The sequence below is a fragment of the Lissotriton helveticus genome, chromosome 1_1, assembly GCF_964261635.1.
Source record: "Lissotriton helveticus chromosome 1_1, aLisHel1.1, whole genome shotgun sequence".
In the NCBI taxonomy this organism is placed as follows: domain Eukaryota; kingdom Metazoa; phylum Chordata; class Amphibia; order Caudata; family Salamandridae; genus Lissotriton; species Lissotriton helveticus.
This window is the reverse complement of record NC_136057.1, coordinates 1,304,106,089-1,304,133,981: the sequence shown is the minus strand read 5'-3', so window position 1 is coordinate 1,304,133,981 and position 27,893 is coordinate 1,304,106,089. Positions and strand designations below refer to the sequence as shown.

General features: G+C 45.1%; 1 protein-coding gene across 5 annotated transcripts in view; it reads left to right on the top strand.

Moving 5' to 3' along the window:
• PRKACA (protein kinase cAMP-activated catalytic subunit alpha) overlaps positions 1-22,083 on the top strand; it is a 777,054-nt gene extending 754,971 nt beyond the window's left edge. For all 5 annotated transcript variants that reach the window (XM_078681383.1, XM_078681393.1, XM_078681402.1 and 2 more), the window contains one exon: positions 20,513-22,083. In XM_078681383.1, the coding sequence (XP_078537509.1) occupies positions 20,513-20,638 (126 nt within the window). In that variant the 3' untranslated portion in view covers positions 20,639-22,083. The remainder of the gene's footprint in view (positions 1-20,512) is intronic.
• Positions 22,084-27,893: the final 5,810 nt, after the last annotated feature.

Genomic DNA, 27,893 nt, shown 5'->3' with positions numbered 1-27,893 from the left:
AGCTCCACATCAGTGTTTAAGTTCTCTGCGCCATAAGGCTAGGCTTACAAGCATTTCTCCCCAGATTGGCAGGTCAGCCGGTCTTAATCAGAACATACAACACCAAATCCATGTTCTGCATAGCTAAATGGGGGGGACAAGATCCTTTCAGAAAAAGCTCAGATGCTGTGGAACTGGGCCATTTCTCACAGGATAGACATTGTAGTGGAACATCTGGCTAGCTACAGAACGTTCAGGCGGATGCACTCAGCCGGCAAATGAAGGCTCTCTTCCAGGGGATACTCCTCAATAGTCATAAAAATATGCATGTGTATATATAGATCTTGCCCTCGGAGAAGTTTGCTGATAGATATAGATATATATACATACATATATACATACATACATATATACATATATACATATATATATATATATATACACACACACACACACACACAACATGTTATTAGTCTCAAAACTGCCACAAATGCATTGTAAATCCTTTACATTTAAAAAAAAAAGAAAGAAACATAAGTCATGATATTCTCGTGATACATATAAAGAAAACTGCTTTGAGTTTGCTTTGAAACACCCAACCTTTAAGATAAAAAGGCAAGCTCAAAGAGGCAGATTAACCTAGAGAGGCTGCATATAGAAACAATTGGAAAAAACTGGCGCCGTACCTTTAAGACCTCCAGGAACCCCCCAGGCTCCCATCATGCACCACAGTTGACAGTTAGGTCACGGCTCCCTCTGTGAGGATCCTGGAGTATTGAGCTCGTCAGTTAGTGGGTTTTTTATCACTATTTTCTGGTTTAAAGTGAAATTCTTTTGTTTCACTCGACGTCTTTAGTACTTAGCTTACTAAATCCTGTTGTTTTTCTGATTTTGGCTATTTTTTCCTGTCATAATGCCGGCCTTATTTAATAAGTGCCCGGCCTATGGAAAAATATGGCCAAATCGGACCCACACTCGGTCTGTGTTGCTTGTCTACCTTCATCTAACAAGCCAGACCAGTGTTACCACTGCAGCAAGTTTTCAAAAAGAACCCTTGGAGAAAGGGAGAAGATTACGCTGCACTCCATGCAGGAGAAAGGAAAGGAAACCGCAAGTGGCCGAGAAGAACATCCCTCAAAGAAGCCCTCCTCTCAACTAAGGCTGAAGCGCAAAGGGAACGGTGAGAAAAGGAGACGCCAGTCGACTCATCAACGTCGAAGCCCACCGCCGAGAGGGTCTATGGCGACTTCGAGAACACCACCGACGTCAAGAGGTCCACTTTCATCGATACCGGGTCGAACACCGAGGGCCTCGACGCTGGTGAGACAGTCATTCTCCGACGCGTCAGCACAGGCATTCGCTTTCGAGATGCATGACGTTGACGCATCCATCGCTAAGGATGTTGACGCCGAGATCTCGCACAACACCCTCTGGATCTAGGAGGTTAAGATTGCGATCCAGGTCGACGTCGAGGAGATCACATTCCATTCACAAGTCTCCTCCTGCCAAGAGAACTAGGGCGATGTCGAGAGACCGCTCGACACGGGACGCCCAGGCTGTGACTTCAAGGAGTGCCTCTTCCTCCCCGGGACTTGAGATCGTGCAAGTCACTCCTGAACCCTCACCAGTGCCGACTCCAGCCCCTGCAACTAATATCTCCCCGAGATGGCGCGGGCACATAAGGGAGTGGAAGATTCACAAGATTACAAGACTGCCACGTTCCCCTAGCAGATCCAGATCTCCTATAATTCAATCAGTCCACTCATCTGAAAGACACTTGTGACGTCCCACTCCCCAAATGTCCCCATCTTTGAGAAGGCACTCATCACGTTCTCCTAGGAGTCGGGCATCCAGATCTCGCCACCGCTCTCCTAGAAGACTGAATCTGAAGACCACGAAGATCTATGGCTTAAAGGCAGATTACTCCCCTAATCTTTCTTCGTCTCCTCCGAGTAGAATATCGCCCATTGATGATATCCTTAACTTCAATGAGGTTCTATGTAGAGGGGCTGCGAAGCTTTAGATTGAGATGCCTGTTTCTACCGCTAAAACGTCAGTCATCTTCGAAATACTTCACCAAAGGTCTTCATCTAGAGCGTTGCTTCCCCTGGTGCCTGGCCTGCTAGAGCTGCGCTTCAAAAATCCCTTACTCCAGCATCGGTGGGGACGGCCCCATCTCGGATCACTAAAAAGTACAAGGTTCCTGAGAAGGACACGTTTTTTTCTGAGGGCTGACCCTCCGCCAGACTCGGTTATTGTGTCAGCTGCACGGAAGACCCAGACGGGGCAGCATCATCTGCGGTACCCCCGGATAGAGACAGTAAGGCCATGGATTCTGTCGAAGAGGATGTGCACCACCTCCGCATCATATATGAAGGTAGCCAACGCCTCGGCCTTACTGGGTCGGTATGACCGCTCTTTGTGATACTCTCTCTCACGCTTCACTGAGAAGCTCCCAAAGGAAGACCAACAATATTTCCTGGAGATCCTTCAGGAGGTTTGGTGGCCAATCAGGTCATCAGTGCAGCGGCTGACGACTCCGACTTAGCTGCCCATGGTTACGCACATGGGTTTTGTGCCCGTCGCTCTGCCTGATGAGATTGACTGGTTTGAAGCCAGAGGCTCAACGTTGTATCCTCAATCTCCCCTTCAATGGCACGTCGCTCTTCGGCTCTCATGGGTATGATGAAATGTCCAGGATGAAGACTAAACTGGACACAGTGAAGGCGGTTAGGCTTGAGAAGAGGAAGGACTTCAGGCAACGCTACCGTCCTTACGATCGACACCAATACCAACAGAGGGTTCAAACACCTCAGTGGTCCTCCCAGCAACATCAAGGAAGATCACAGTCCTACCAGCGTCGTCCTGGTAGAGGACGAGGAGGGAACTCCAGACAGTCCACACCTGCTGCCAAGCAACAACAGAAGCAGTGAGTGCTTGCTTTCCCTAACTCCGTTACCTACTCCGGGGGGGGCAGAGGGGGGGAAGGGGGGAAGAGTGTCGTTTCTACCTGGAAGAGTGGACCAAAATCAAACTAGAGAAGGGGATGCTCAATATTGTGAGGAATGGGTATTCCATCAGGTTCAAGTCCCCTCCACCTTCTATTCCTCCTCCAAAGACTGTCATCCATTGCATAAATCTTCTGAGAGAAGAGGTGTCCGCTCTACTCCTAAAGGAGACCATTGAGGAGGTCCTATGGCACCAACATCGATAGGGTATCTACTCCCAATATTTTTTGGTCCCAAAGAAAGGTCCAAACAAGGAGTTCAGGCCTATACTAGATCTCAGGCTTCTCAATAAGTTCATTCTGAGAGAGAGGTTCAGAATGCTGGCATTACATCAAATAATCCCGTATCTACATCAAGGGGACTGGATGTGTTCCATAGATCTTCAAGATGCCTATTTCCACATCCCAATCTCTCCAAAGCATCGAAAGTTTCTAAGGTTTCGCATCCAGTCAGACCACTTCCAGTTCACTGTCCTGCCCTACGGTCTGAAGTCGGCCCCTCGCACATTTTCAAAGTGCAAGGCAGTAGTAGCTGCTTTCTTGAGGAGGACACACTCTTCTACAGCAGAACCTCGCTCACTGCATTCAACAACTGCATCAGCTGGGTCTCGACGTAAATGTAAATTAATCCATCCTCAATCCAACACAGAAGATACATTACCTGGTCACAACTTTGGACACAGTAAACGCAAGAGCGTATCCTTCGGAGGAGAGACTCATCCGTTCTCCACAAGTATCAGACCCTCTTGAAGATACCTCAGCCCGCAGCCATGCAGGTCTCATCTCTACTGGGTTTGATGGCCTCGTGCATTTTTCTAGTTCCAAATACCAGACTTCACATGAGACCTCTACAGCAGACTCTAAAGGATCAATGGTCCCAAATCTCCAATCGCTGGGAGGACACTTTAACTCTGCCTCTGTCTGTCCGGCTCTCCATCAGATGGTGGATGCGACGGACTCATCTCATCCTAGGAGTCCCCTTTCAAGAGGAACTGCCCAAGCAGACTCTGGTGACGGATGCGTCCCTTCAGGGATGGGACGCTCATATGAGGTCACTACAGATCCAAGGAATATGGTGAGAGAGAGAACAACTGTACCACATTAACTTGCTGGAGCTCAGAGCGGTGTATCTGGCTCTCAAGGCGTTTTTTCATTCCATCAAATCGACTGCTCTGCTTGTTCAGAAGGAGAATACAACAACGATGTACTACCTAAACAAACAGGGGGCACCAGGTCCAGACCCCTGTCGCTGGAAGCACAGGCGATTTGGAAGTGGCTTCTAGCACAAAACATGAAGATCTCCGCAATTCACTTGCCAGGTGTCCTCAACGTCCAAGCGGACGGCCTAAACAGACATTTCGCAGAAGCGCACGACTGGGTGCTAAAACAAGAAGGGGCGCAAGACATCTTCCACAGCTGGGGATCACCAGACATAAATCTCTTCGCGGATGCAGAAAACGCAAAATGCAACGTCTTCACCTCCAGATAACCGCAACCAGGCTCCAAAGTGGACTATTGATAGACTGGTCAAAGACATTACTCTACGCTTTTCCACCAGGCCCCCTCATTCCCCTGATGATCGGGAAACTGTACGAATCCAAGACAGAGATGATCCTGGTTTCTCTAGAGTGGCTTCGCCAGTAGTGGTACCCAGACCTTCTTCATCTGTCCAAAGTATCACACAGGTGGTTACCATGTCATCCGGATCTGCTGACCAGGGTGGGCGGCAAGGTGTTCCATCCCAAGCTGGCGTCCCAGAGGTTAGCAGCATGGCTCCTGAGTTCATCCAATATGGACATTTAGGGGTGTCTCAAGACTGCATGCAGATTTTGAAGGAGGCTCGTAGACCACCTACGAGAAAGTCTTACGCTTTTAAGTGGAAGCGTTTTTACATGTGGTGTGCTGCTGAGGGTCATGACCCTATTCGAGGTCAGGAACAGGTACTGTTACCTTACTTCCTGTATTTGGCCAAAGCAGGTTTGCAATACTCCTCCATAAAGGTTCACCTGGCAGCGATTACAGCATATAGGAAGTCTCCCACTCAGGCTTCTTTCTTTCAGATGCCAGTTGTTAAGGATTTTCTGGAGGATCTAAAAAGGTCTACCCACCCTTTAGGTCTCCATCTCCTTCCTGGGAGCTTAATGTGGTCCTCTCTAAGTTATTGGGTCCCCCATTCGAACCTATCCACAAAGCTTCCCTTCAACGTCTTTCGTGGAAGACTGCTTTTCCCGTGGCAATCACATCTGCTCGCAAGGTGAGCGAGATACAAGCCTGATGCTCTACACAGCCTTAGCTCGTTTTTCACGTGAACAGATTGGTGTTACGAACTCACCCGAGGTTCCTTCCTAAGGTGGTCTCAGAGTTTCACATTAACCAGTTGATTACTTTTCCTACTTTCTTAGCAAACCCTGTCACTCCTGCAGAGAGAGCTCTGCACTCTCTAGATCTAAAAAGAGTGTTCAAATTCTATTTAGATAAAACAAAAAGTGTCCGTAAGTCTGACCAATTGTTTGTGAATTATGGTCCATTGAACACTGGGTTCCCTGCCTCTAAAAGATACATTTCTAGATAGATGGTGTCCTGTATCATATTATCTTATCAACTGGCACATAAGCAGCTCCCGGGCAAGCTGAGGGCTCATTCTACAAGAGGCAAAGCTGCTACGATAGCAATGCTTAAGAATGTACCTTTTCAGGAAATTTGTAAAGTAGCCACTTGGCGTTCGGCTCACACTTTTGCACCCCATTACTGCCTTGATTCTAACACTCAAGCAGTTGCTCAATTTGGACAAGCATCCTTGAGAAATTTATTTGGGTAATATGTGTTTTGATATACTGGTATTCGTCTGCAGGGTAAGGGGATGGGCTTGCTACTCTATTCAGTGCTTAAGACTATTGATGAGTATCCCCTGGAAGAGAAGGATAAGTTACTTAGCTGTAATCCTAGTTCGCTTCCATGGGTATACTCATCAAAGTCATAAGCAACCCTCCCTCCTCCCCGTACGAATGCCATGGCCTTATATATGTATCTGTAACCCATGCTTTGTTTACACTGTTATACGCCGTCCAAAAGAACTGACCTAACTGTCACCTGTGGTGCATGATGGGAGCCTAGGGATTCCTGGAGGTCTTAAAGGCACAGCGCCAGTTTTTTCCAATTGTTTCTATATGCAGCCTTTCTAGGCTAATCGGCCTCTATGATCTTGCCTTTTTGCCTTTGAAAATAAAGGTTGTGTGTTTCAAAGCAAACTCAAAGCAGTTTTCTTTATATGTATCATGAGAATATCGTGACTTATGTTTCTTTATTTTTTCAAATGTAAAGGATTTACAATGCATTTGTGGCAGTTTTGAGCCTAGTAACATGTTTTCAGGCTGCATATGTGTGTGTGTGTGTGTGTGTATATATATATATATATATATCTCCAACAATAACTTCACTTCGTTACAGACGCGAAGTACGAGCCACACCGATCCAGTAAGTTAAATTCAAGTTTTAATCGGGTAAAACAACAGACGCGTGTCGAGCAATCCTGCTCTTGGTCACATGACCACTCTCCCGGTCCCGGAAGTTTAAATGCATTTTTTTCGTAAAGACTAAACATAGAAAACAGACTCCATATTACTTTCATATAGATATAGAGTCCTAGTGCATTCAAAAGCAAGAGTGACATTCAAAATATAGTAATATGTTTAAAAAATAAAAAGTGCTAATGACCCAAATACATTTGACTGTAAATCAGCATTTTGTTATTCATGTGGGTATAGTACCCCAGATAAGCTTATGGTAATATTTTGTTGCAGTAATCAAAGGTGAAAAAGAATAGAAGGAAAGGGTTTCAATCAGTCATTTATAAGAAATTATCATGGGTGTAGTACCCTATCTATCCAATAGTCATCTCTGTCTATCGAAATAGAGTGAAATAGAAGCTGGGGCTCTGAGAAAATAAATAAATACTAAGTAGTCCCAAAATCAAAGGAGAATGTTGTCTAGACCAACACTTAACTCCGTGCTCATGAGGTTATTCGTATCTCGTGACCCATTCATTCCAAATCGTACCATCTGGATAAGAGAAAAAACAGAGAAGATAGTGATTAGTACCAATCCTCCTTGATATCAAAGATACGGTCAATCTAATGATATTGAAAAACTTAATCAGCAGTGGTAAGCATATCTGAAATCTTGAAAAGGTAACTGATTACATGTAAGCAGTTCAAAACGTAAAAGGGTCCAGCACAGTGAAGGGAAAAGGAAAAGGGAGAGGTGGAACAAAGGTATTTAAAAAAAAAAAAACGTTAGGAAACTGTATTGCTTCAGGGTAGCGAGAGGCATACAATAGTTCACAGATCAGAGATGTACATGCATTTCCTCATCAATATTCATCCCCACCGATGCGACACTGCCAACTTGGAGAATGAATTTAGATTCCAATCTACTCAAAGCTAAGATTATGTTACCCCCTCTGGGATTCTTGGGAATAGTATCAAGTTCAAAGTACTTTGCTTTTGTCCAATCGCAGTTGTGGTGTATACTGAAGTGTTAGGCAGTACTGTAGGAAAAATCCTTGTTTGTAATGGCCCTCCAATGTTCTAATATTCTTTTTTTCACAGGAAAAGTAGAGCCTAGGTACCACTTGCCACAAGGACAAGTGATTACATATATGACAAACTCGGTGCTACACTGTATGTTTTTGTTTATGCACCATTTTCTTTGAGTTCTTTGCGACTTGACCTCCCTCACATTCTCGCTGTGACTACACGCTTTACATTTTCCACATTTGTGGAATCCTCCTCTTCTCCAGCCAAGTAACTTTTTTGTTTTCCATGTGACTTCTTACAATTTGATCTTTAATCGATCGCCCTTTCCTATAGGTTATGGATGGGTGGGTGCCTAGTTTTTCTTTCAGGATTTTATCCTGCAGTAGTATGTCCCACCTTTTTCTATTTATTTGGCAGAGTTGGGGTGATTGGGATTTATAGGTAGTGATAAGTCAAATGACAGAATCTGATTTGGGTGGTTTTGCTTTGGCAGGTTTGTACAATGTATCTTCTCTTTTGATTTTCTCAACCCTTTGTTCTCCTTTGGTGAGCATTTTAGTCGAGTAACCCCTTGCTTGAAATCTCTTGAACATCTCTTTTTTGTTTTTTTCAAAAGTGATGTCAGTGCTACAGTTTCTCTTAGCATGAAGAAATTCACTGAATGGAATGCTCCATTGGATATCCGGAGGGTAACAACTCTCCGAATGTAATACCGAGTTGCCTGCGGTTTTCTTACGGAATACTTCAGTGTCAAGTTTGTTGCCATGGGTTGTTACTTTAATGTCAAGGAAATCGACACTCTCTTGACTAATCTGCATGGAGAATTTCAGGTTGACAGAGTTCTGATTGAGCATACTTAGGAAAACAAGGAGATCTCTCTCATTGCCTTCCCAAATAAAAAATACGTCTATATACCTGAGCCAAACATTGACCTTGCTGCTCCAAGGTTCCAGGGTCTCACCCCAGAGCACCTGCTCCTCCCACCAGCCTACCAACAAGTTGGCGTAGCTGGGGGCAAAGCAGGTGCCCATCGAGGTCCCTTGTGATTGTTTGTATAACACCCCATTGAAGGAAAAAACATTTTCCACCAGGCAAAGTTCAATCATCTGCAGCAGCATTTTGGTGTGTGCTTCAAGATGAATACTTCTAGATTTTAAAAAGTATTTGCAGGCTTTAAGCCCGTCAGTGTGCCTGATGCTGGTATATAAACTTTCTACGTCAAGGCATACCAGCCAGAAATGTTCTTCCCAATGAATATTTTCTTTTTTTATTTTTTAGAAAATCCTTAGTGTCCTTGATATGTGATGTAATGTCTTTAACATATACTGCTAAAAAATGGTCCACGTAGCGGGAGACACTTTCAAGCAGACTGTTCTTGGACGATACTATGGGTCTCCCTGGGGGTTGTACAGGATTTTTATGCACTTTGGGAAGTAGATAAAGGGTGGGAATAGTTGGTGTCTCATTTTTCAAAACTTTTGTTTCATCCCAACTCAGTAGTTCGTTGTTAGACCATTCCTCAAGATATTGGAAAATTCTTGTTTGCAATTTATTGGGGTATGATATGTCTACTCTCGTGTAGCATGTAGTGTCCGAGAGCTGTCTCATAGCTTCTTTAATGTAGCTTTTCTTTTCCCAAATTACAATGTTTCCCCCTTTGTCAGAAGGTTTAATTATAATTGTGTCATCTTTTTGTAGGTCACTAAGGGCTTTTCTGTGTTCTATGGTCAGGTTTTGTCTTCCAACTGGTTTACCTAGAATCTTTAAAATGTCATTATTCACAAGATCGTGAAAGACATCAATGTTATCCCTTGGTAGCTATGGTCTATATTTAGATTTGGCAGATGTTACTGTGTCAAGAGGTGAGTCAAGGATATGAACTTGTGGTGGGTCTGCAGGTTCTTCATTGCTAAGGCTCAAGTGTTTCTAAGATATCTACATCACTGAGAGATGTGGCTACATTATCCTGTTGTCTACTAAGACCCTGTTGTCTATTCTGATGAATCTTGAACAATTTCAACTTACGTACAAACAGGTACATGTCTATTCGTGTCTGCGCATATATATATATATATCTATATATATATATATCTATATATATATAGATAGATATATATATAGATATAGATAGATAGATAGATATAGATAGATATAGATAGATAGATATAGATATAGATAGATAGATATAGATAGATATAGATATATATATATATAGATAATTTGCTATTGCTCCGGGGTCCCTGCACGTGGGCGGGACGATTCAGTGTTTATGACTTTGATAAGTATACCCTTGGAAGAGAACTAGGATTACAGGTAAGTAACTTATCCATTTTCACAAGTGGGAATTAGAATAGAAACAGGTGGATTACATCTTCAGTCAGTGAGATCACCCCACAATCGATCTATTTGCCACTCCAAATTACAAAAAATACTTGTACTTTGCAATCCGGTTTTGGCATACAGGGAAATTGGGCAATGCTGTATCGATCAGTTGGTCCAAGATAATTGCCTGCGCCTTTGCTCCTTTTCTCCTGGTCCCCACGGTGTTGAAGAAAGCGAAGACGGAACATTGCAATCTGATTCTCATTGCTCCATTGTAGCCTCACCAATATCTTTACAGCGAGCTGCTGCAGTTGGCAGCATGCCCAGCCATTCCTTTGAAGGTGCATCCCAGGATATGGTCTAGACATGGAGGAGAGAAAATTCACCACAATCCCATGTCGCTGAATTTGACAGCCTGGGACCTGACACAGAGAATCTGGCCATCTCGATCTTTCACAAGTGTATTAACAGATTCTGGCGCAGGCTCGTGCTCAAGCAACCAGTAAGATTTACAACGCTAAGTGGAAGAGTTTCTGTGTCTGGTGCAGGAATAATGGTCATCATCTGCTTCAAATCAAGCCTTCTCAGATCCTGCTATATTTGTCAAGTTTGACCATAATTGGTCTCAAGTTTTCTTCAGTCAGGGTCCATCTAGCTGCAATCTCCAGATTTAGAAGGGCTGACCGTTGGTTTTCTCGGTTTCCCCAAAGGATCATTAAACAATTTCTGAAAGGTCTCTTCAGAGATTTTCTACCTCTCCCGGTAGCCTTCAGTTCCATAGAAGGGTAATATTGTCCTGAGTCCGATGTCACCTAATTTTGAGACTTCAAATTTGTTTCGTGGAGGACAGCACTACTCTTGGGTCGGACATCTTCTAGGAGGGAGGTAGAGATTCAGGCATTTACGAGCAGAGAACCCTTTCTCCAGTTCACTAAGGACAAAGTGATACTCAAAACTAACCATTCTGAAGATGCCTGCCTACTGACTTCAGTTTGAATGAGCCTGTCATTCTTAGATCCTCCTCCTTTCCCAATCTATCCTCGCCAGCAGAAAGATTTGCATAAATGGTATATAGACATGACAAAAGTCATACGCACATCAGACCAGCTATTTGTATATTTTGCTCATTAGATTTGCATAGATGGCTCAAATGGTATATAGACAAGACAAAAGACATACGCACATCAGACCTGTTATTTGTATATTTTGCTCAACCAAGAAAAAGTCAAGCCCTGTCTAAATGGTTCAGCGCTCGTTGGCTCTCGGCTTGTATTGCTTTCTGTCATTTCAAAGCCAAGCGTCCTATTCAGGGAAGAGTGAAAGCGTATTCCACCAGGGTCATGGCTTCAACTTCAGCACTTTATGCTGGGGTGCCCTTGAAAAACATCTGCCATGCAGCCACCTGGAGGAGCAGACATACGTCATATAATCATTACTCCCTAGATGTGGATGTAGAGGCAATAGTGGGACAGGCAGTCCTGAGAACCCTGTTTCATTAGAGGTGAGCCTGCTTCCTACTTTGTCCTATTCTATAATGTGTACTGCTTGCTATTCTGATTCAAGCATGTGAATATAAGAGATCCAGTGTTGGAGAAGTAATTAGTTACTTACCTGTACCTCCAGTACTCCAACATTGCCATCTTTTATACATTCACATGCCACCCTCCCTCCCTCCTCCCCAGTCAGAGGCTCATTCTATTCTATTCTCACATTTGTGCTTTACAATCTGAGGTATGGTGTCCTCTAGGGGGAGTAGGAGTGCTTAAGCTTCCACCTCATTGACTTAAATTGAGGTTCTTACAAATGAGGTGGATGCGTTACTAAACATACTGTTTTTACATTATATACTGTATGTTGTATATTTGTACACTGTATAATGCTGTTAATGTACTGGGGATTACCAGCCTAACAACTGGGCATGATTCAAACATGTGAATATGTAAAAAGATATCAATGTTGGAGAACTGGAGTTACAGGTACATAACTTGTTTCTTCTGAAGAATTGTTACCAGAATGTCCATCCGAGATCAGAAAGAAGAGCGAGACCGGCGTTGGGTACTTTTTGTTTATGGTGATTCTCAGTCCCACCTTAGACTTTTCACTTGTGCTGCTTCATATAATTAATTCAAGCATTTTACTCTATGAAACGTGCAATGCTAGTGAAGGAAAGGACTTTTTCACCTCGAATCACAGCTCTCCAGGAATGGTGTACTTTATGGATTGTCTTGCAGTGTTCCCACCTCCATTTTCATGAGCCCCAAGTTAATTCCTCATGCTCCTGTGCCACGGAAATTTGATTAATGTTACCTGTAGTGGGAGAAGAACTTAAAGGCTTTCCCTCCTCATTGGTTTTTTAGCAAGCTGAACAATAAGGTTTAAGGGGCTGCGTGAAATGCTGTGTTAATTGTGTATGTACATTCTGACACTGGTGATATAAAATTTCTACATGAGATTACAAGCCTGAAAACTGGTATTAATTCAAAAATGAGAATCAATGATGGATGCAAACCCAGCAACAGACCCTGTCTTATTAAAATCAGATCCGCCTGCGGACTCTGTTATAACCGCGGCAGCGAGGAAAACTCATGCAGTAGCTGCGTCTTCGTCAGTCCCGCTGGATAAAGAAAGTAGGTCCCAGGACTTCTGGGGACGGAAGGTGTGCGGATCTGCAGCATCTTCGCTTAAAGTCTCTAGTGCAGCGCTACTACAGGGACTTGTGGGACTCCTTGGCCTGCTTCAAGGAAAAATTGCCAAAGGAAGATTAAAGGGATTTTGAGGAGGTCATCAAGGAAGGGTCGCTTGTTGCCAACCAAGTGATTAGCACAGCGGCGGATGGTGCCACGCTGTCGGCGCACTCATATGTGCATGGGATTTGTGCCAGGAGGTCCTCCTGGTTGAGACTAACAGCTGTCAAGCCAGATGCTCAACAGAGGATCGTAAATCTCCCTTTTTCCGGCTCCTCCCTGTTTGGCACCCAAAGCAGTTGGATTGGAGAAGAAGAAAGAGTTTAAATGACGTTACAGACCCAACCAACGCAAGGGCTACCAACAGAGGGTTCAAACTCCTCAATGGTACCAGAATAAGAACCAAGGCAAATCGCAGTATCAAGGCCGTAAGTCCAACAGAGGTAGAGGAGTCATCAGCAACAGTCCTCTAACATGGCCAGATCGGCAGGGAAGCAATGAGCAAGAGCTTCCTCTGGCGCCGTTGCCCACTCCAGTGGGAGGACTTGCTTCACATCATCTGGGAGAGTGGTGCAGCATAACAAAAGATCGTTGGGTGCTCATTATACTGCGCAATGGATATGCACTACTTTTTTGTGTGCCTCCAAAGGACATTCCTCCGAAAAGATCTCGTCCTCACCAGTTAAAGTTGCTTCGGCAGGAAGTGATAACCCTTCTGCGAAAAAAGGCCATAGAAGAGGTTTCTTCCGCACAGTGAGGGAAGGGAGTTTATCCCAGGTACTTTCTTGTTCCCAAAAGAGATCAGGAGCACAAATTCAGACCTATCCTGGACCTTCGCTTGCTAAACAAAGTCATCGTGAAGGAAAAGTTCTGCATGTTGGCCCTTCATCAAATATGTCCACATCTGCAAGCAGGAGATTGGATGTGTTCGGTGGACCTCCTAGATGCGTACTTCCATATACCTATCATTCCACGGCATCGCAAATACCTTCGATTCGTGGTCGGCAGCAAGCATTATCAGTTCAAAGTCTTAGCCTTCGGACTGAAATCTGCTCCACGAGTCTTTACCAAGTGCATGGCAGTGGTGGCGGCGGCCCTACACAAAAAAGGTCTGTTTGTCTACCCTTACTTAGACGATTGGCTGCTCAAAGGGCCATCTCCTCAAAAAGTAAGAAACGATTTTCAAGTCTATCTGAATCTGCTCCGCAGACTAGGGCTTCATGTGAACATGGAGAAATCGGTTCACCGTCCCACCCAGACAATCCATTATTTGGGCTCAACTCTGGATTCAAACAAAGGAAGAGCGTTTCCTTCGGAGGAGAGACTTTCTTCAATCAGCAGAAGTGCAAAGCTAAACTCCAGACAGATCGCCCAACAGTCCGGCAAGTGGCATCTCTGCTGGGATCAATGGCCTCTTGCATATTTCTCATTCCCAACTCCAGGCTGAGAATGAGACCATTGCAGAAAGATCTAGAGGACAAGTGGGACCAAGCAACGGGTCGCTGGGAGGACAGAATTCTGCTCTCAGGCAGCAAAGTCGTCCATCACATAGTGGACTCGGCCGCAGAACCTATTGGTGGGAGCCCCTTTCCATCAACCAGTTCCAGTGCAGTCATTGATAACAAATGCATCTCTGCAGGGATGGGGGCACACATGGGGTGCCTTCAGATGCACGGCCGGTGGTCCACCAAAGAGCAGTCCTACCATATAAACATGTTGGAGCTACAAGCAGTCCATCTTGCTCTGAAAGCTTTTTGGCCATCAATCACTTCCAACTCGATCCTGATCCAAACAGACAACACGACCACCATGTATTATCTAAACAAACAGGGTGGTACGTGCTCTCGCCCTCTATCCCTGGAGCCTCAAGCGATCTGACACTGGCTCGGAACCTGTCCAACGTGGCAGAGCATCTTCCAAGGGAGCAAAACATGTGAGCAGACGAGCTCAGTCGGCACTTCGAAGATCAGCCAGACTGGGTGCTGTATGACGAGGTGGTGGCAGATATTTTCCAACAGTGGGGTCATCCATCAATAGATTTATTTGCAGACGACCAAAACAAAAAATGCCACGCCTTCTCGTCCAGATTCCACCGTCCAGGGACAAGGGGGAATGCACTTTTGATGGATTGGTCAGAGACATTTGCATACGCCTTTCCTCCTCTGCCTCTGATCCCGAAGGTGGTGTCCAAGCTCATTAGATCCAACATGAAGATGATTCTGATAGCTCCAGACTGGCCGCGTCAGTGGTGGTACCTGGATCTGCTGCAGTTGTCGCTACTCCCCCACAAGAGACTGCCTTACAGAGCGGACCTGCTGACCAAGATGGATGGGAGGATTCTCCATCCCAGCCTTCCTTCACTGAACTTGAATGCATGGCTCCTGAGGTCCTGCAATATGGACACTTGAAACTACCATAGGACTGCATGCACATCCTGAAAGAGGCTAAGAGACCTTCCACGAGAGCGTGGTACGCTTTTAAGTGAAAGAGGTTCTACCTATGGTGTGTTCATAATCATTTTCATCCTACAAAGGGGCAGGAGGAGGTCATTCTTCCTTACCTCCTTTATTTAGCCAAACCGGATTTAAAATATTCCTCGATCAGGGTTCGCTTGTCTGCCATTACGGCGTACAGAAAATCCCCCAGCCAACCTTCTTTTTTCCAATTGCAGGTGGTTAAGGATTTCCTACAGGGGTTGAAGAAAGTGTATCCCCCGGTTCGAACTCCTTCTCCTCCTTAGGAATTGAATCTGGTGCTGCCTAGATTGATGGTTAACAACCACAAGGGCTGTCCAAAAACCCCGAACCCGGGACAATCAGTTATGGCATCAAACAATAGGTTGATGGGTCCTCCTTTTGAGCCCATTCATAAAGCCACGTTGCAGCACCCGACATGGAAGACCGCTTTCCTGGTGGCAATAACATCAGCGCGCAGAGTAAGTGAGATCAAAGCGCTTTGTGCTAAAGAGCCATATACTGTGTTTCACAAGGTAGTGTTAAGGGCTCAACCTTCTTTTTTGTCAAAGGTTGTATCTGATTTTCATATTAACCAGTCAATCTCCCTACCGTCCTTTTTTTCCCAATCCCGCAACTCCTGCGGAAAGGTCTCACCACTCCTTAGGCCTCGAACACACTCGCAATTTTGGGATGATATGATCGCCAAATGTGGTGCGATCTTTCTCCTTTCATTGACCATCTTCCAGATAGTGCCATAACGGAAGCGAGAAGAATTCTAGAGGAAGGGGAAAGATCTTCATCGGAAATTGTAGATTGTGCAATGGACATTGCTACAACGGCTTTTCGTGCCTTAGCGGGATCAGCGGTCCTGAGGCGTCAAGGTTGGCTGAGATGTATCTGGTTTCGCCCTGAGGTACAGAATAAAATCCTGGATCTGCCATTTGATGGAGACATGCTGTTTGGCAAGCATGTAGATGACGCTTTGCAGGACATTAAGAAGGACACCGAAACGGCAAAATCCTTGGGCACGCTTCAATACCAAAAGTGCCTTTCCGGGGTGCAAGAGGCAAAGGATTCTCTACTTATAGGGGAGGCTATCAGGAGCGATACTCCTCCTATTCGCAATCCTCTCAATCATTCAAGCCTCAGTACTCTCAGTGACAAAATCAATCGGTGTCTTTCTCTCTCAAATCTTCAAGAGGCAGACAGGGGCTTCAGGGTAGAGATACCTCTAAACGTCAATAGCGGCTTCCTGGCTCTGCCTACTGGTCCTTCACCTCTGTTTCCAACGATAGGGGGAAGGATTACGAATGTTCTCGATTGCTGGAAGATCATAACAGATCAGTGGGTCCTACAGATTGTTCAATTTGGCCATACATTAGAGTTCCAAAACCTACCACTTCCAAGAGCCCCTCGCGCCACAGAATCAAAACATCTGCACCTTCTCCGTCTCGAAGTCTCTCATTTACTCACCAAGGGAGCGATAGAACCAGTGTCACTCTCGCAAAGAGGAAAAGGATTCTATTCCAGATTTTTTCTCATTCAGACGACGGAAGAAAAGTGGCGCCCAATCTTAGATCTGAGGAAGCTAAACGCCTATATAAGAAAACTCTCCTTTCGAATGGTCTCTCAAGAGGTCTTACGTCTTCTAAACCCAGGGGATTATATGGCGCCTCTGGATATTTCCACGTTCCGATCCCCCCAGCTCACAGAAAATTCTTACGCTTCACAGTAGCCAAGAACCACTTTCAGTTCAAAGTCCTGCCCTTTGGGCTCAGATCCGCTCTGCGGATTTTCACAAAAGTATTGGCCCCTGTAGCTGCATTCTTAAGGAAACAATCGTTTTCCCTTACCTAGACGATTGGTTGATAAAGGCTCCATTTTCTCAGGCAACGTCAAAGGCAGTCGAGAATTGCATCCATCTTTTCAGATGCCAGGGTCTGCGTCTCAACAAGGACAAGTCAGTCGTTGTTCCATCCAGGAGGGTCAAGTTCCTATGGTCCATTCTGGGTACAAGAAGTTGCAAAGCTTTTCCCTCGGAAGAAAGGCAGAAAAAGCTAATCTCCTCAGCAAACCAGTTACAAGGGAGAAGATCCCAATCAGTTCATCTTTACAATTCTTTTCTAGGATTGATATCATCTTGCATACCATTAGTTCCGCATTGCAGACTGCGAATGCGCCCCTTGCAAGAACAACTGGACATGCAATGGCGCCAGGTGGACGGCTCTTTCGAGGACAGGATAAAGGTCACTCCTCTCATTCGGAAAGCAGCAGGTTGGTGGGCTGTCAAGAAGAATATCTCGAAAGGTCTCTCTTTCAGAATGTTTCCGTCCCCTCTGGTTTTAACCACAGGCGCCTCAATGGAAGGCTGGGGCTTAGTCTTACAAGATCTCCAAGTAAGCAATCACTGGAAGGCAGAAGAGCGTTGTCTTCATATCAATGTCTTGGAACTCAGAGCAATTCGCCTAGCCTTGCAGGCTTTCAAACCGAGGGTTCAAAATACAACTGTGCTGGTCAGGACAGACAACACAACGGCCATGCATTACATAAACAAACAGGGTGGTACAGATCCCTTCTGCTCTCAAAAGAGACCCAGATGTTATGGGAATGGGCGATTCTCAACAATGTAGTGCTTTCGGCAGAGCACCTACCAGGCACTCTCAACACAACAGCAGACACCCTGAATCGTCTAAAATCTTCCTGTCACGAGTGGGAATTAGATCAGGACACTCAGGAGGAAGTGTTTCGACGTTGGGGAACTCCAACAATAGACCTGTTCGCGACTCCAGAAAACAGGAAATGCCAACTCTATGCAAGCAAGGATCGCCATCGAGGGTCGCTGAGGAATGCTCTTTCGATGTCCTGGTTAGGCGCATTTGTTTACGCCTTTCCTCCAATTCCCCTAATTCCACGGCTTCTCAGGAAAATAAAGATGGAACCTTGCAGGATGATCTTAATAGCACCAGCGTGGCCTCGCCCGTTCTGGTTCACGGAACTACTCCTACTTTCCCAGGATCATCCATATCACCTTTGTCCCATCCCATCTCTGTTGACAATGTCCAAGGGACAGGTGGTTCATCCAGTTCCGAGCTCTCTCCATTTGAAAGCCTGGCTCCTGAGCACAGAGAATTCCACTCTAGATATTCCTCAGGAATGTACAGAGATTTTATCTCAAGCTCGCACACCAAGTACGAATAAGACTTACCGTGCAAAATGGAAACGATTCTGCATGTGGTGTCATCGGGAGCACATCCATCCATTCTCTTCAGCTCCTCATCAGATAGTGCCCTACGTTTTATCACTGGCTAAATCGGGCCTTTCTCATTCTTCCATCAAAGTTCATTTGGCGGCTATTTCAAGGTACAGAAGGTCAACTTCGGGTCCATCTCTTTGGTTAGCTAGAATTATCAAACCATTCATGAAAGGTCTTTTCAGGGTTTTTCCACCAGTGCGGCCGCCACCTCCGACCTGGAATCTTAATCTAGTTCTGGCTCATCTGATGAGACCTCCGTTCGAGCCAATTCACAGAGAGGACTTGAAATTCTTGTATTGGAAGTTAGCTCTCCTTCTGGCTCTTACCTCAGCTAGGAGAGTGGGAGAATTGCAAGCTCTCTCCATTCTGGAACCTTTTCTACAGTTCAAGAAGGATTCTATGTTTTTAAGGACCAATCCGAAATGTATCCCAAAGGTCCCTTCGGATTTCCATTTGCATGAACCAGTAGTTCTAAAATCATTTTTTCCTCGTCCTACGTCGCCTGCAGAACAATCTCTTCATTCCTTGGATGTCCAGAGATGTCTCAAATTTTATCTTGAAAGGACGTAGGATTTTAGAAAATCTTCTCAATTTTTTGTGGCTTTTAGTGCACCTCGAAAAGGACTTCCGCTCTTAAAGCAAGGGATTTCACGCTGGATTAAAAGCGCGATTAATTACTGCCACAAGACGGCAGGAAACCACTGGAGAGACAGGTACGAACTCGCTCCACAAGATCAGTTTCATCTTCAGCAGCTCTCTTCGCTGGAGTCCCTATAAAAGACATTTGTTTGGCGGCCACATGGAGCAGTGCCCATACCTTCACAAAACAATACTGCCTGGACTCTTTCATGAGGAGCGAAGAGGCAGTAGGACAAGCAGTACTGAGTAATCTTTTCAAATGAGAGGTGAGCTTTCCCTTCTATCGCTCCTTCCTATGATTGCACATTTTGTATCGCATAGGTTTTCTGCATGTATGGTTACAAGGTATATATGCTTATAGGAGAATATTTATGCTGAAATGTTGAGATACGTTTGTAATAAAATGTGCATTGGGGGTTTTACTGCTAGCTACTCTGATACAAAGCATGGTAATCTATGAAAGTTCCAATACTCGGGCAAGAAAACAAGTTACTTACCTGTAACTTTGGTTCCCAAGTATTGGTAACTTTCATAGATTCCCATGCGGCCACCCTCCTCCCCGGGGAAAGCTCAGCCTTCAGCAAAAGTGGTTACTGTTAAACAACAGCTGCGAAAATCTGAGGCTCTGAGGCTCTCTCCTGAGGGTTCTATGGGGTGAGGCTAATCTGATTGGTTGTTGCAAAAATGTGGTCTCTTTTACAAAAAGAGGGAGATAGGCTACAAAATGAAATGAGGCCTAGGCCTTACTTTCTCTTTTGTGCATACTGCTATGGTATTTTGTATTTACCGAGGCTCCCAGGCTGACGAGGGGGAATGATACAAAGCATGGGAATCTATGAAAGTTGCCAATACTGGGGAACCAAAGTTACAGGTAAGTAACTTGTTTTCTTCTAATGTATTCTTTATGATATAAAGGGAAGTCCTTACAGCATTATTCAGCTCTAGTGTGTGTAAGGCTGCATTTGCTTTTTTATTGTGTGTGTGTATATATATATATATATATATATATAGATAGATATAGATAGATATAGATAGATAGATATATATATATATATATATATATATATATATATATATATATATATATATATATATATATATATATATATATATATATAGATACATATATGTGGGTCACATATATGATTGTTTTTCCGGGGTCCTGCGCATGGACGGGAATATTCTAGTGCTAATGACTTTCATGAGGATACCCCTAGAAGAGAACCAGGATTACAGGTAAATAACTAATCCTTTTTGCTGCAGGTTTACTGAGTGCATATGAATCCCTTTTTGGAATTCTGTCTTTCTAATTGCACATAATATCCCATGGTAAATTGATATCAGCATGATTAAAAGCTATACAGTTTCCTTTTTGTGCCACTCTGCTCATTAGTGATTTGAACTCCTGTAATGTGTGTCAGAAGCTCAGCAGTGCTAGCACATTGACTTCCTTCTTTTAAGACTCGCCAGGTAGTGGCATTCACACATGCCGTTGAACTCCAGTGATAGTGTCTTGTGTATTGGATTGTGTTTTCAAAGTAGTGTGGCTTCAATGTGACTGATAAAATAAATTGTGCTACTATGTACGGGACTCCTAACCAACTCTTGAAATTCTTTCTTTTTTTACTTGTTCTCAGGTTGAAGCGCCTTTTATACCAAAGTTCAAAGGTGCCGGGGACACCAGCAATTTTGATGAGTATGAAGAAGAGGAGATCCGGGTCTCCATCACAGAGAAATGCGCCAAGGAGTTTGCAGAATTTTAGAAAAGCCAACGGCAAAAAAAGCAAACGCAAAAAAGGATCTTCCCGTGCGTGGGGGGTGGGTTGGGGAAGGGCAATGGGGCTGAGATGGGTGAGGGACCGGTGGAAGATGGAGAGACTGAGTCAAAAATTCCCACGCATCTTATTGCTGGGATGCCAGATGATTGTTTTGTGAGAGATTGTTCCGGATGTCGCAAGTTTAGCAACACTGAAGCAAATGGAGGGAGGGCCAGAGCTTCACCCTCCCCGCCCCTGCCACAAACTCTGCCCTCAGCCACTGTACACACAGACCTCCTGCACTCGCTATCACCGCAGCTCCAGCACGGAAGGGAAGGTCAGCTGCTTCACGCAGCTTTTAAACAACTCGTTCTAGGGGTTTCAGATACTAGATGGTTTATGGTTGTTTCGTTTTCCCTCTTTTTTTCACCATCCACTGTAACGTCCACTGAATTATCTCTCTTGGCTTCACTCCCCCAGAAGAGGTCATTATAAATTTGTTTTGTTCTAATACCTCTCCCGCTGCACTCTTCGTCACCTGCACACTACACCACTCCAGGGCAGGGCTGCCTCCTCAGTCCTCAGAACAAACCCTTAATCCTCCAGAGGGCAAATAGGACTTTAGATCCCCATGAAAGCTGCTCTGGACACTCACTCATACCAGAGTGCTCATTCAGTCATCTTTGAGCAGTGGTGGCATCTAGTATGCCTGTATCCAAGGGTATGCATACTTAAATCTTGTTCTCTGAACAGTTAGTCCCGCCTGAGGATGTACCAGTCTCAGCTACTCTTTTGCATTCCTCTTCTGAATAAAGCAGTGGTCGGAGAGGTATCTGGGCTAAGAACAGGAATCAGATATGGATTTGGAGGCAAATTTATGAATGAATTTCTTTTTATGAAACCTTGATTGGTCTCCGTTTTAAATTAAAAAATTGATATACGTATTATTGAAAGGATCTAACTGAAAAGCTGACAAATGTAGTTTTACGGTATAAGATGCTTGTGTTTAGGCAAAGAGCTTTTTCACCCAAGTAAAGGGACTCTTCCCAAGAAGTGGGAAATTTTTATTTTTAAAGTCCGAGAATAGAGATTTTAGTTGGAGCGCCTTGGGTGAGAATCTGAAAAAAAAAGTTTCAATCTAGGCGACCTGTGTATTTCATTAGACACTGTCTCTCCCCTCACCACTTGCCTGTGCTGCTTTCCAGAATCACTCTTTTGCATGGCAGAAGTGGAATAGGAACCAAAAGGATCCTTCATGCGCTCATCAGGAGTACCATGAAGAAGGCTGTGTTTCATTTATTCAATTACCGTTTAAGAACAACTGCTCTGAATCGGACACTTTCTTCAATTTGTTGGGAAGGCTGGTGAGATGGGTGAGAAAGGCAGTGGTGGATGTCTTTTGGCCTTTTGATTTCTATGAGGACTGAATTAATAAACACCAGGTGGATGAAGGGGTCCTTGTTGGAACACCAGTTTGCATTCCTACCTCTGCCTCCTTTTAACTTGTGAAAGGTTAACTGAGTCATTCAGCATGGAACAGAGCCTAAACGTTGGTGTTTGGTGAACAGACCTTCTGAAGATGTGGAAGAATTTTGCTGCACAGCATGTGGACAAGGGTGGAAGAGGAAACTGGGTTCTGGATGTGGACGGTCAACTAAACACTGTGGTGGGATCCTTCAGAGTAGAGGTTTGACTCCCATTCAATCACATCTAGAAACTCTCTTGCAGGCTTGGAAAAAAGACTGCCAGGCAAGATTACTGCTATAGATTTGATGGGTCATTGGGGAGGGGAGCTCCCTTGTTTTATGAATTTATCTCCTCTGGCCTCTCAGGCTTTTTCGGGGAGATGTCATATACATGTTGTGTTCCCCTTGTGGATTTTGTCATCCGTTTATCATTTTTCACATTTCCTGAGGTGTGGTTGTGGTGGGTTCTTGGTCTCTTTGCCAAGAGTGAGAATTCCTTTTGGGATCGATATGTGGTGGGGGAGGAGTGAGGAAATACAGAGAGTTTGCCAATTTAACCCTGCTCTTAAAGCAGCTCCATCGGAAAGCGAGGAGGCACCTGCAGGACGTTTTTAAGTAATCCTAAGAATTTAGTTTCACTGAAAATACTTCCTCTTGACCGTGTGCTTTGTTGTAAACATATTTGAGACAATTACCAATAAAGTTTTGTTTAAAAAAGTTGTTTTATTGTTACCTGTGGGATAAAGAATGCTTGCTGAACTAGCACCGAAAAAACAATGCATACAACGGAAACAATGGTATCGTCGCAGTTTTTATTTTTTGGTCTCTAAGTGAATGATCTACAGTACCATACATTGGTCTCAGACTAAAATATGGGAAGTCTGATTGTCCTGATAGAACTCTATATTTAATTAATCGCAGCTCAATACACTGGGCAGTAAAGCTGTGACTTAACTTTCTACCCAATTGTAGACTAAATGCATAACATCTGAAAGGCCCTCAAGACAGCAGAAACTACTCTTCCCCATCATTGTTATCTTCTATAGATTAACAAGCTGGCATACTTATGCAGCACTGGGTTTCCCATACATTCACATACTTGATTCATTCCCTGTCATCATGCTGGGAATCTCCATGTACTTTAAATATATTCCCCAACAGTCCATCATAGTTCAGGTTTCTAACCCATTTCATGTGTGAGGGAGCCCTAGAGAAGGTCTCTGCTCTAAACTCTCTGCGACCTTGTCTATTTAATTTCCTAGTGTACCTTGGAATGCTCTTTAAAATCTTACTGTACCAGTGTACTGCCTGAACATGATCTATACTGATGCCCCACATGAGCAGTGTATTTGTTTCACACTGCAACATCTATAAAACCTTTACTTCCGAGACTCTGAAAGATAAGAGGAAGGTTGCACTATATTTAGGAGAAACTGAAAGATTAGAGGAAGGTTGCACTATATTTAGGAGAAAATACCCCCTTGCCTGGGGATGATTTTGTTGAGTGCTCTAGCAAGCACTTCCATGAACGCAGCCCAAAAAAGGAAACTTGTGGAATTTCCAGAGCTGAGCGTGACTACAGCTATCTGCTCACAAGAAAAAATAATTCTTAAGGGAAAACTACATGAAATTCCACTTCCCTTGATGCCTTGGCTAAACTGCTGTCCTCACTGTTGGCGTCTGTCATACTTGACGATGAGGAAAAGGTTACTGTTGGTGACAATATTTCCATTGAGACCTATAGGACTGGCCACGGTGACCATGAGAAGATAGTCAACAACAAACCCATCAGTCATCAAACCCTCATCAACAACAGCAGCTCCTTTGACAAGACGCCATCTATAACCACCTCAAGGATAGCTCTCCTTCTGCTTTCGACAGCAGGCCCAGGCATGATGTCTACTATACTGTCGATGACAAATTTTCTGACTCCAGTTTCATTTTCATCTATGAAACAGACCAGAACATCACCTCGAAAGGTGCATACAGTCCTGCGTAACTGGATGTGCGTTACATCTCCAAATTTGAAGAGGCCTTAAATGAAAAGTATTTAACAACAAGGGGTGGTGATGGACAGAGTTTCTGAATTAAGCAGAATACTCTCACCCAGTCAAGAGATCAGGGCTAGATCCAACACCGTTTTTTAGCTCACTGCACCATCCCAGTTCAGAACCTGGCTATATGCAAATTAGTCTGTTCCTGTCCCAGTGCATGATGGGAACAGGGCAAACCAAACTACCAAGCCAATTCTTACACTGGGAAGGAAACAAGCTTCCGGGGACCGGTTTCTGGCATTTCAGCCGTCGTCGGCCCGGCTTGCTTGAATCCTGATGGTGCAATGAGCAAGGGACTCACATCTGAGTATACCCTTCCACGCTTAGGGTGGACAAAATATTTAACAACAAGGGGTGGTGATGGACAGAGTTTCTGAATTAAGCAGAATACTCTCACCCAGTCAAGAGATCAGGGCTAGATCCAACACCGTTTTTTAGCTCACTGCACCATCCCAGTTCAGAACCTGGCTATATGCAAATTAGTATGTTCCTGTCCCAGTGCATGATGGGAACAGGGCAAACCAAACTACCAAGCCAATTCTTACACTGGGAAGGAAACAAGCTTCCGGGGACCGGATTCTGGCATTTCAGCCGTCGTCGGCCCGGCTTGCTTGAATCCTGATGGTGCAATGAGCAAGGGACTCACATCTGAGTATACCCTTCCACGCTTAGGGTGGACAAAATATTTAACAACAAGGGGTGGTGATGGACAGAGTTTCTGAATTAAGCAGAATACTCTCACCCAGTCAAGAGATCAGGGCTAGATCCAACACCGTTTTTTAGCTCACTGCACCATCCCAGTTCAGAACCTGGCTATATGCAAATTAGTCTGTTCCTGTCCCAGTGCATGATGGGAACAGGGCAAACCAAACTACCAAGCCAATTCTTACACTGGGAAGGAAACAAGCTTCCGGGGACCGGTTTCTGGCATTTCAGCCGTCGTCGGCCCGGCTTGCTTGAATCCTGATGGTGCAATGAGCAAGGGACTCACATCTGAGTATACCCTTCCACGCTTAGGGTGGACAAAATATTTAACAACAAGGGGTGGTGATGGACAGAGTTTCTGAATTAAGCAGAATACTCTCACCCAGTCAAGAGATCAGGGCTAGATCCAACACTGTTTTTTAGCTCACTGCACCATCCCAGTTCAGAACCTGGCTATAATCAAATTAGTCTGTTCCTGTCCCAGTGCATGATGGGAACAGGGCAAACCAAACTACCAAGCCAATTCTTACACTGGGAAGGAAACAAGCTACCGGGGACCGGTTTCTGGCATTTCAGCCGTCGTCTGAATCCTTTTGTCCACCACAAGCGTGGAAGGGTATACTCAGACATGAGTCCCTTGCTCACTACTCCATCAGGATTCAAGCAAGCCAGGCCGACGACGCCTGAAATGGCAGAAACCGGTCCCCGGAAGCTTGTCTCCTTTCTGGTGAAGAATTGGCTTGGTAGTTTGGTCTGCCCTGTTCCCATGATGCACTGGGCCAGGGACAGACTAATTTGCATATAGCCAGGTTCTGAGCTGGGATGGGGCAGTGAGCTAAATAACGGTGATGGATCAAGCCCTGATCTTTGGACTGGGTAAGAGTGGTCTGCTTAATTCAGACACTCTGTTCATCACCACCCCTTTTCTGGATCATTTTGTCCACCACAAGCGTGGAAGGGTATACTCAGACATGAGTCCCTTGCTCACTGCTCCATCAGGATTCAAGCAAGCCGGGCCGACGACGCCTGAAATGGCAGAAACCGGTCCCCGGAAGCTTGTCTCCTTTCTGGTGAAGAATTGGCTTGGTAGTTTGGTCTGCCCTGTTCCCATGATGCACTGGGCCAGGGACAGAGTAATTTGCATATAGCCAGGTTCTGAGCTGGGATGGGGCAGTGAGCTAAATAACGGTGATGGATCAAGCCCTGATCTTTGGACTGGGTAAGAGTGGTCTGCTTAATTCAGACACTCTGTTCATCACCACCCCTTTTCTGAATCATTTTGTCCACCACAAGCGTGGAAGGGTATACTCAGACATGAGTCCCTTGCTCACTGCTCCATCAGGATTCAAGCAAGCCGGGCCGACGACGCCTGAAATGGCAGAAACCGGTCCCCGGAAGCTTGTCTCCTTTCTGGTGAAGAATTGGCTTGGTAGTTTGGTCTGCCCTGTTCCCATGATGCACTGGGCCAGGGACAGACTAATTTGCATATAGCCAGGTTCTGAGCTGGGATGGGGCAGTGAGCTAAATAACGGTGATGGATCAAGCCCTGATCTTTGGACTGGGTAAGACTGGTCTGCTTAATTCAGACACTCTGTTCATCACCACCCCTTTTCTGAATCATTTTGTCCACCACAAGCGTGGAAGGGTATACTCAGACATGAGTCCCTTGCTCACTGCTCCATCAGGATTCAAGCAAGCCAGGCCGACGACGCCTGAAATGGCAGAAACCGGTCCCCGGAAGCTTGTCTCCTTTCTGGTGAAGAATTGGCTTGGTAGTTTGGTCTGCCCTGTTCCCATGATGCACTGGCCCAGGGACAGACTAATTTGCATATAGCCAGGTTTTGAGCTGGGATGGGGCAGTGAGCTAAATAACGGTGATGGATCAAGCCCTGATCTTTGGACTGGGTAAGAGTGGTCTGCTTAATTCAGACACTCTGTTCATCACCACCCCTTTTCTGAATCATTTTGTCCACCACAAGCGTGGAAGGGTATACTCAGACATGAGTCCCTTGCTCACTGCTCCATCAGGATTCAAGCAAGCTGGGCCGACGACGCCTGAAATGGCAGAAACCGGTCCCCGGAAGCTTGTCTCCTTTCTGGTGAAGAATTGGCTTGGTAGTTTGGTCTGCCCTGTTCCCATGATGCACTGGGCCAGGGACAGACTAATTTGCATATAGCCAGGTTCTGAGCTGGGATGGGGCAGTGAGCTAAATAACGGTGATGGATCAAGCCCTGATCTTTGGACTGGGTAAGAGTGGTCTGCTTAATTCAGACACTCTGTTCATCACCACCCCTTTTCTGAATCATTTTGTCCACCACAAGCGTGGAAGGGTATACTCGGACATGAGTCCCTTGCTCACTGCTCCATCAGGATTCAAGCAAGCCGGGCCGACGACGCCTGAAATGGCAGAAACCGGTCCCCGGAAGCTTGTCTCCTTTCTGGTGAAGAATTGGCTTGGTAGTTTGGTCTGCCCTGTTCCCATGATGCACTGGGCCAGGGACAGACTAATTTGCATATAGCCAGGTTCTGATCTGGGATGGGGCAGTGAGCTAAATAACGGTGATGGATCAAGCCCTGATCTTTGGACTGGGTAAGAGTGGTCTGCTTAATTCAGACACTCTGTTCATCACCACCCCTTTTCTGAATCATTTTGTCCACCACAAGCGTGGAAGGGTATACTCAGACATGAGTCCCTTGCTCACTGCTCCATCAGGATTCAAGCAAGCCGGGCCGACGACGCCTGAAATGGCAGAAACCGGTCCCCGGAAGCTTGTCTCCTTTCTGGTGAAGAATTGGCTTGGTAGTTTGGTCTGCCCTGTTCCCATGATGCACTGGGCCAGGGACAGACTAATTTGCATATAGCCAGGTTCTGAGCTGGGATGGGGCAGTGAGCTAAATAACGGTGATGGATCAAGCCCTGATCTTTGGACTGGGTAAGAGTAGTCTGCTTAATTCAGACACTCTGTTCATCACCACCCCTTTTCTTAAATGAAAAGTAAGTATAGCCGGACTATAAGGATCTGCCACACCTTCGT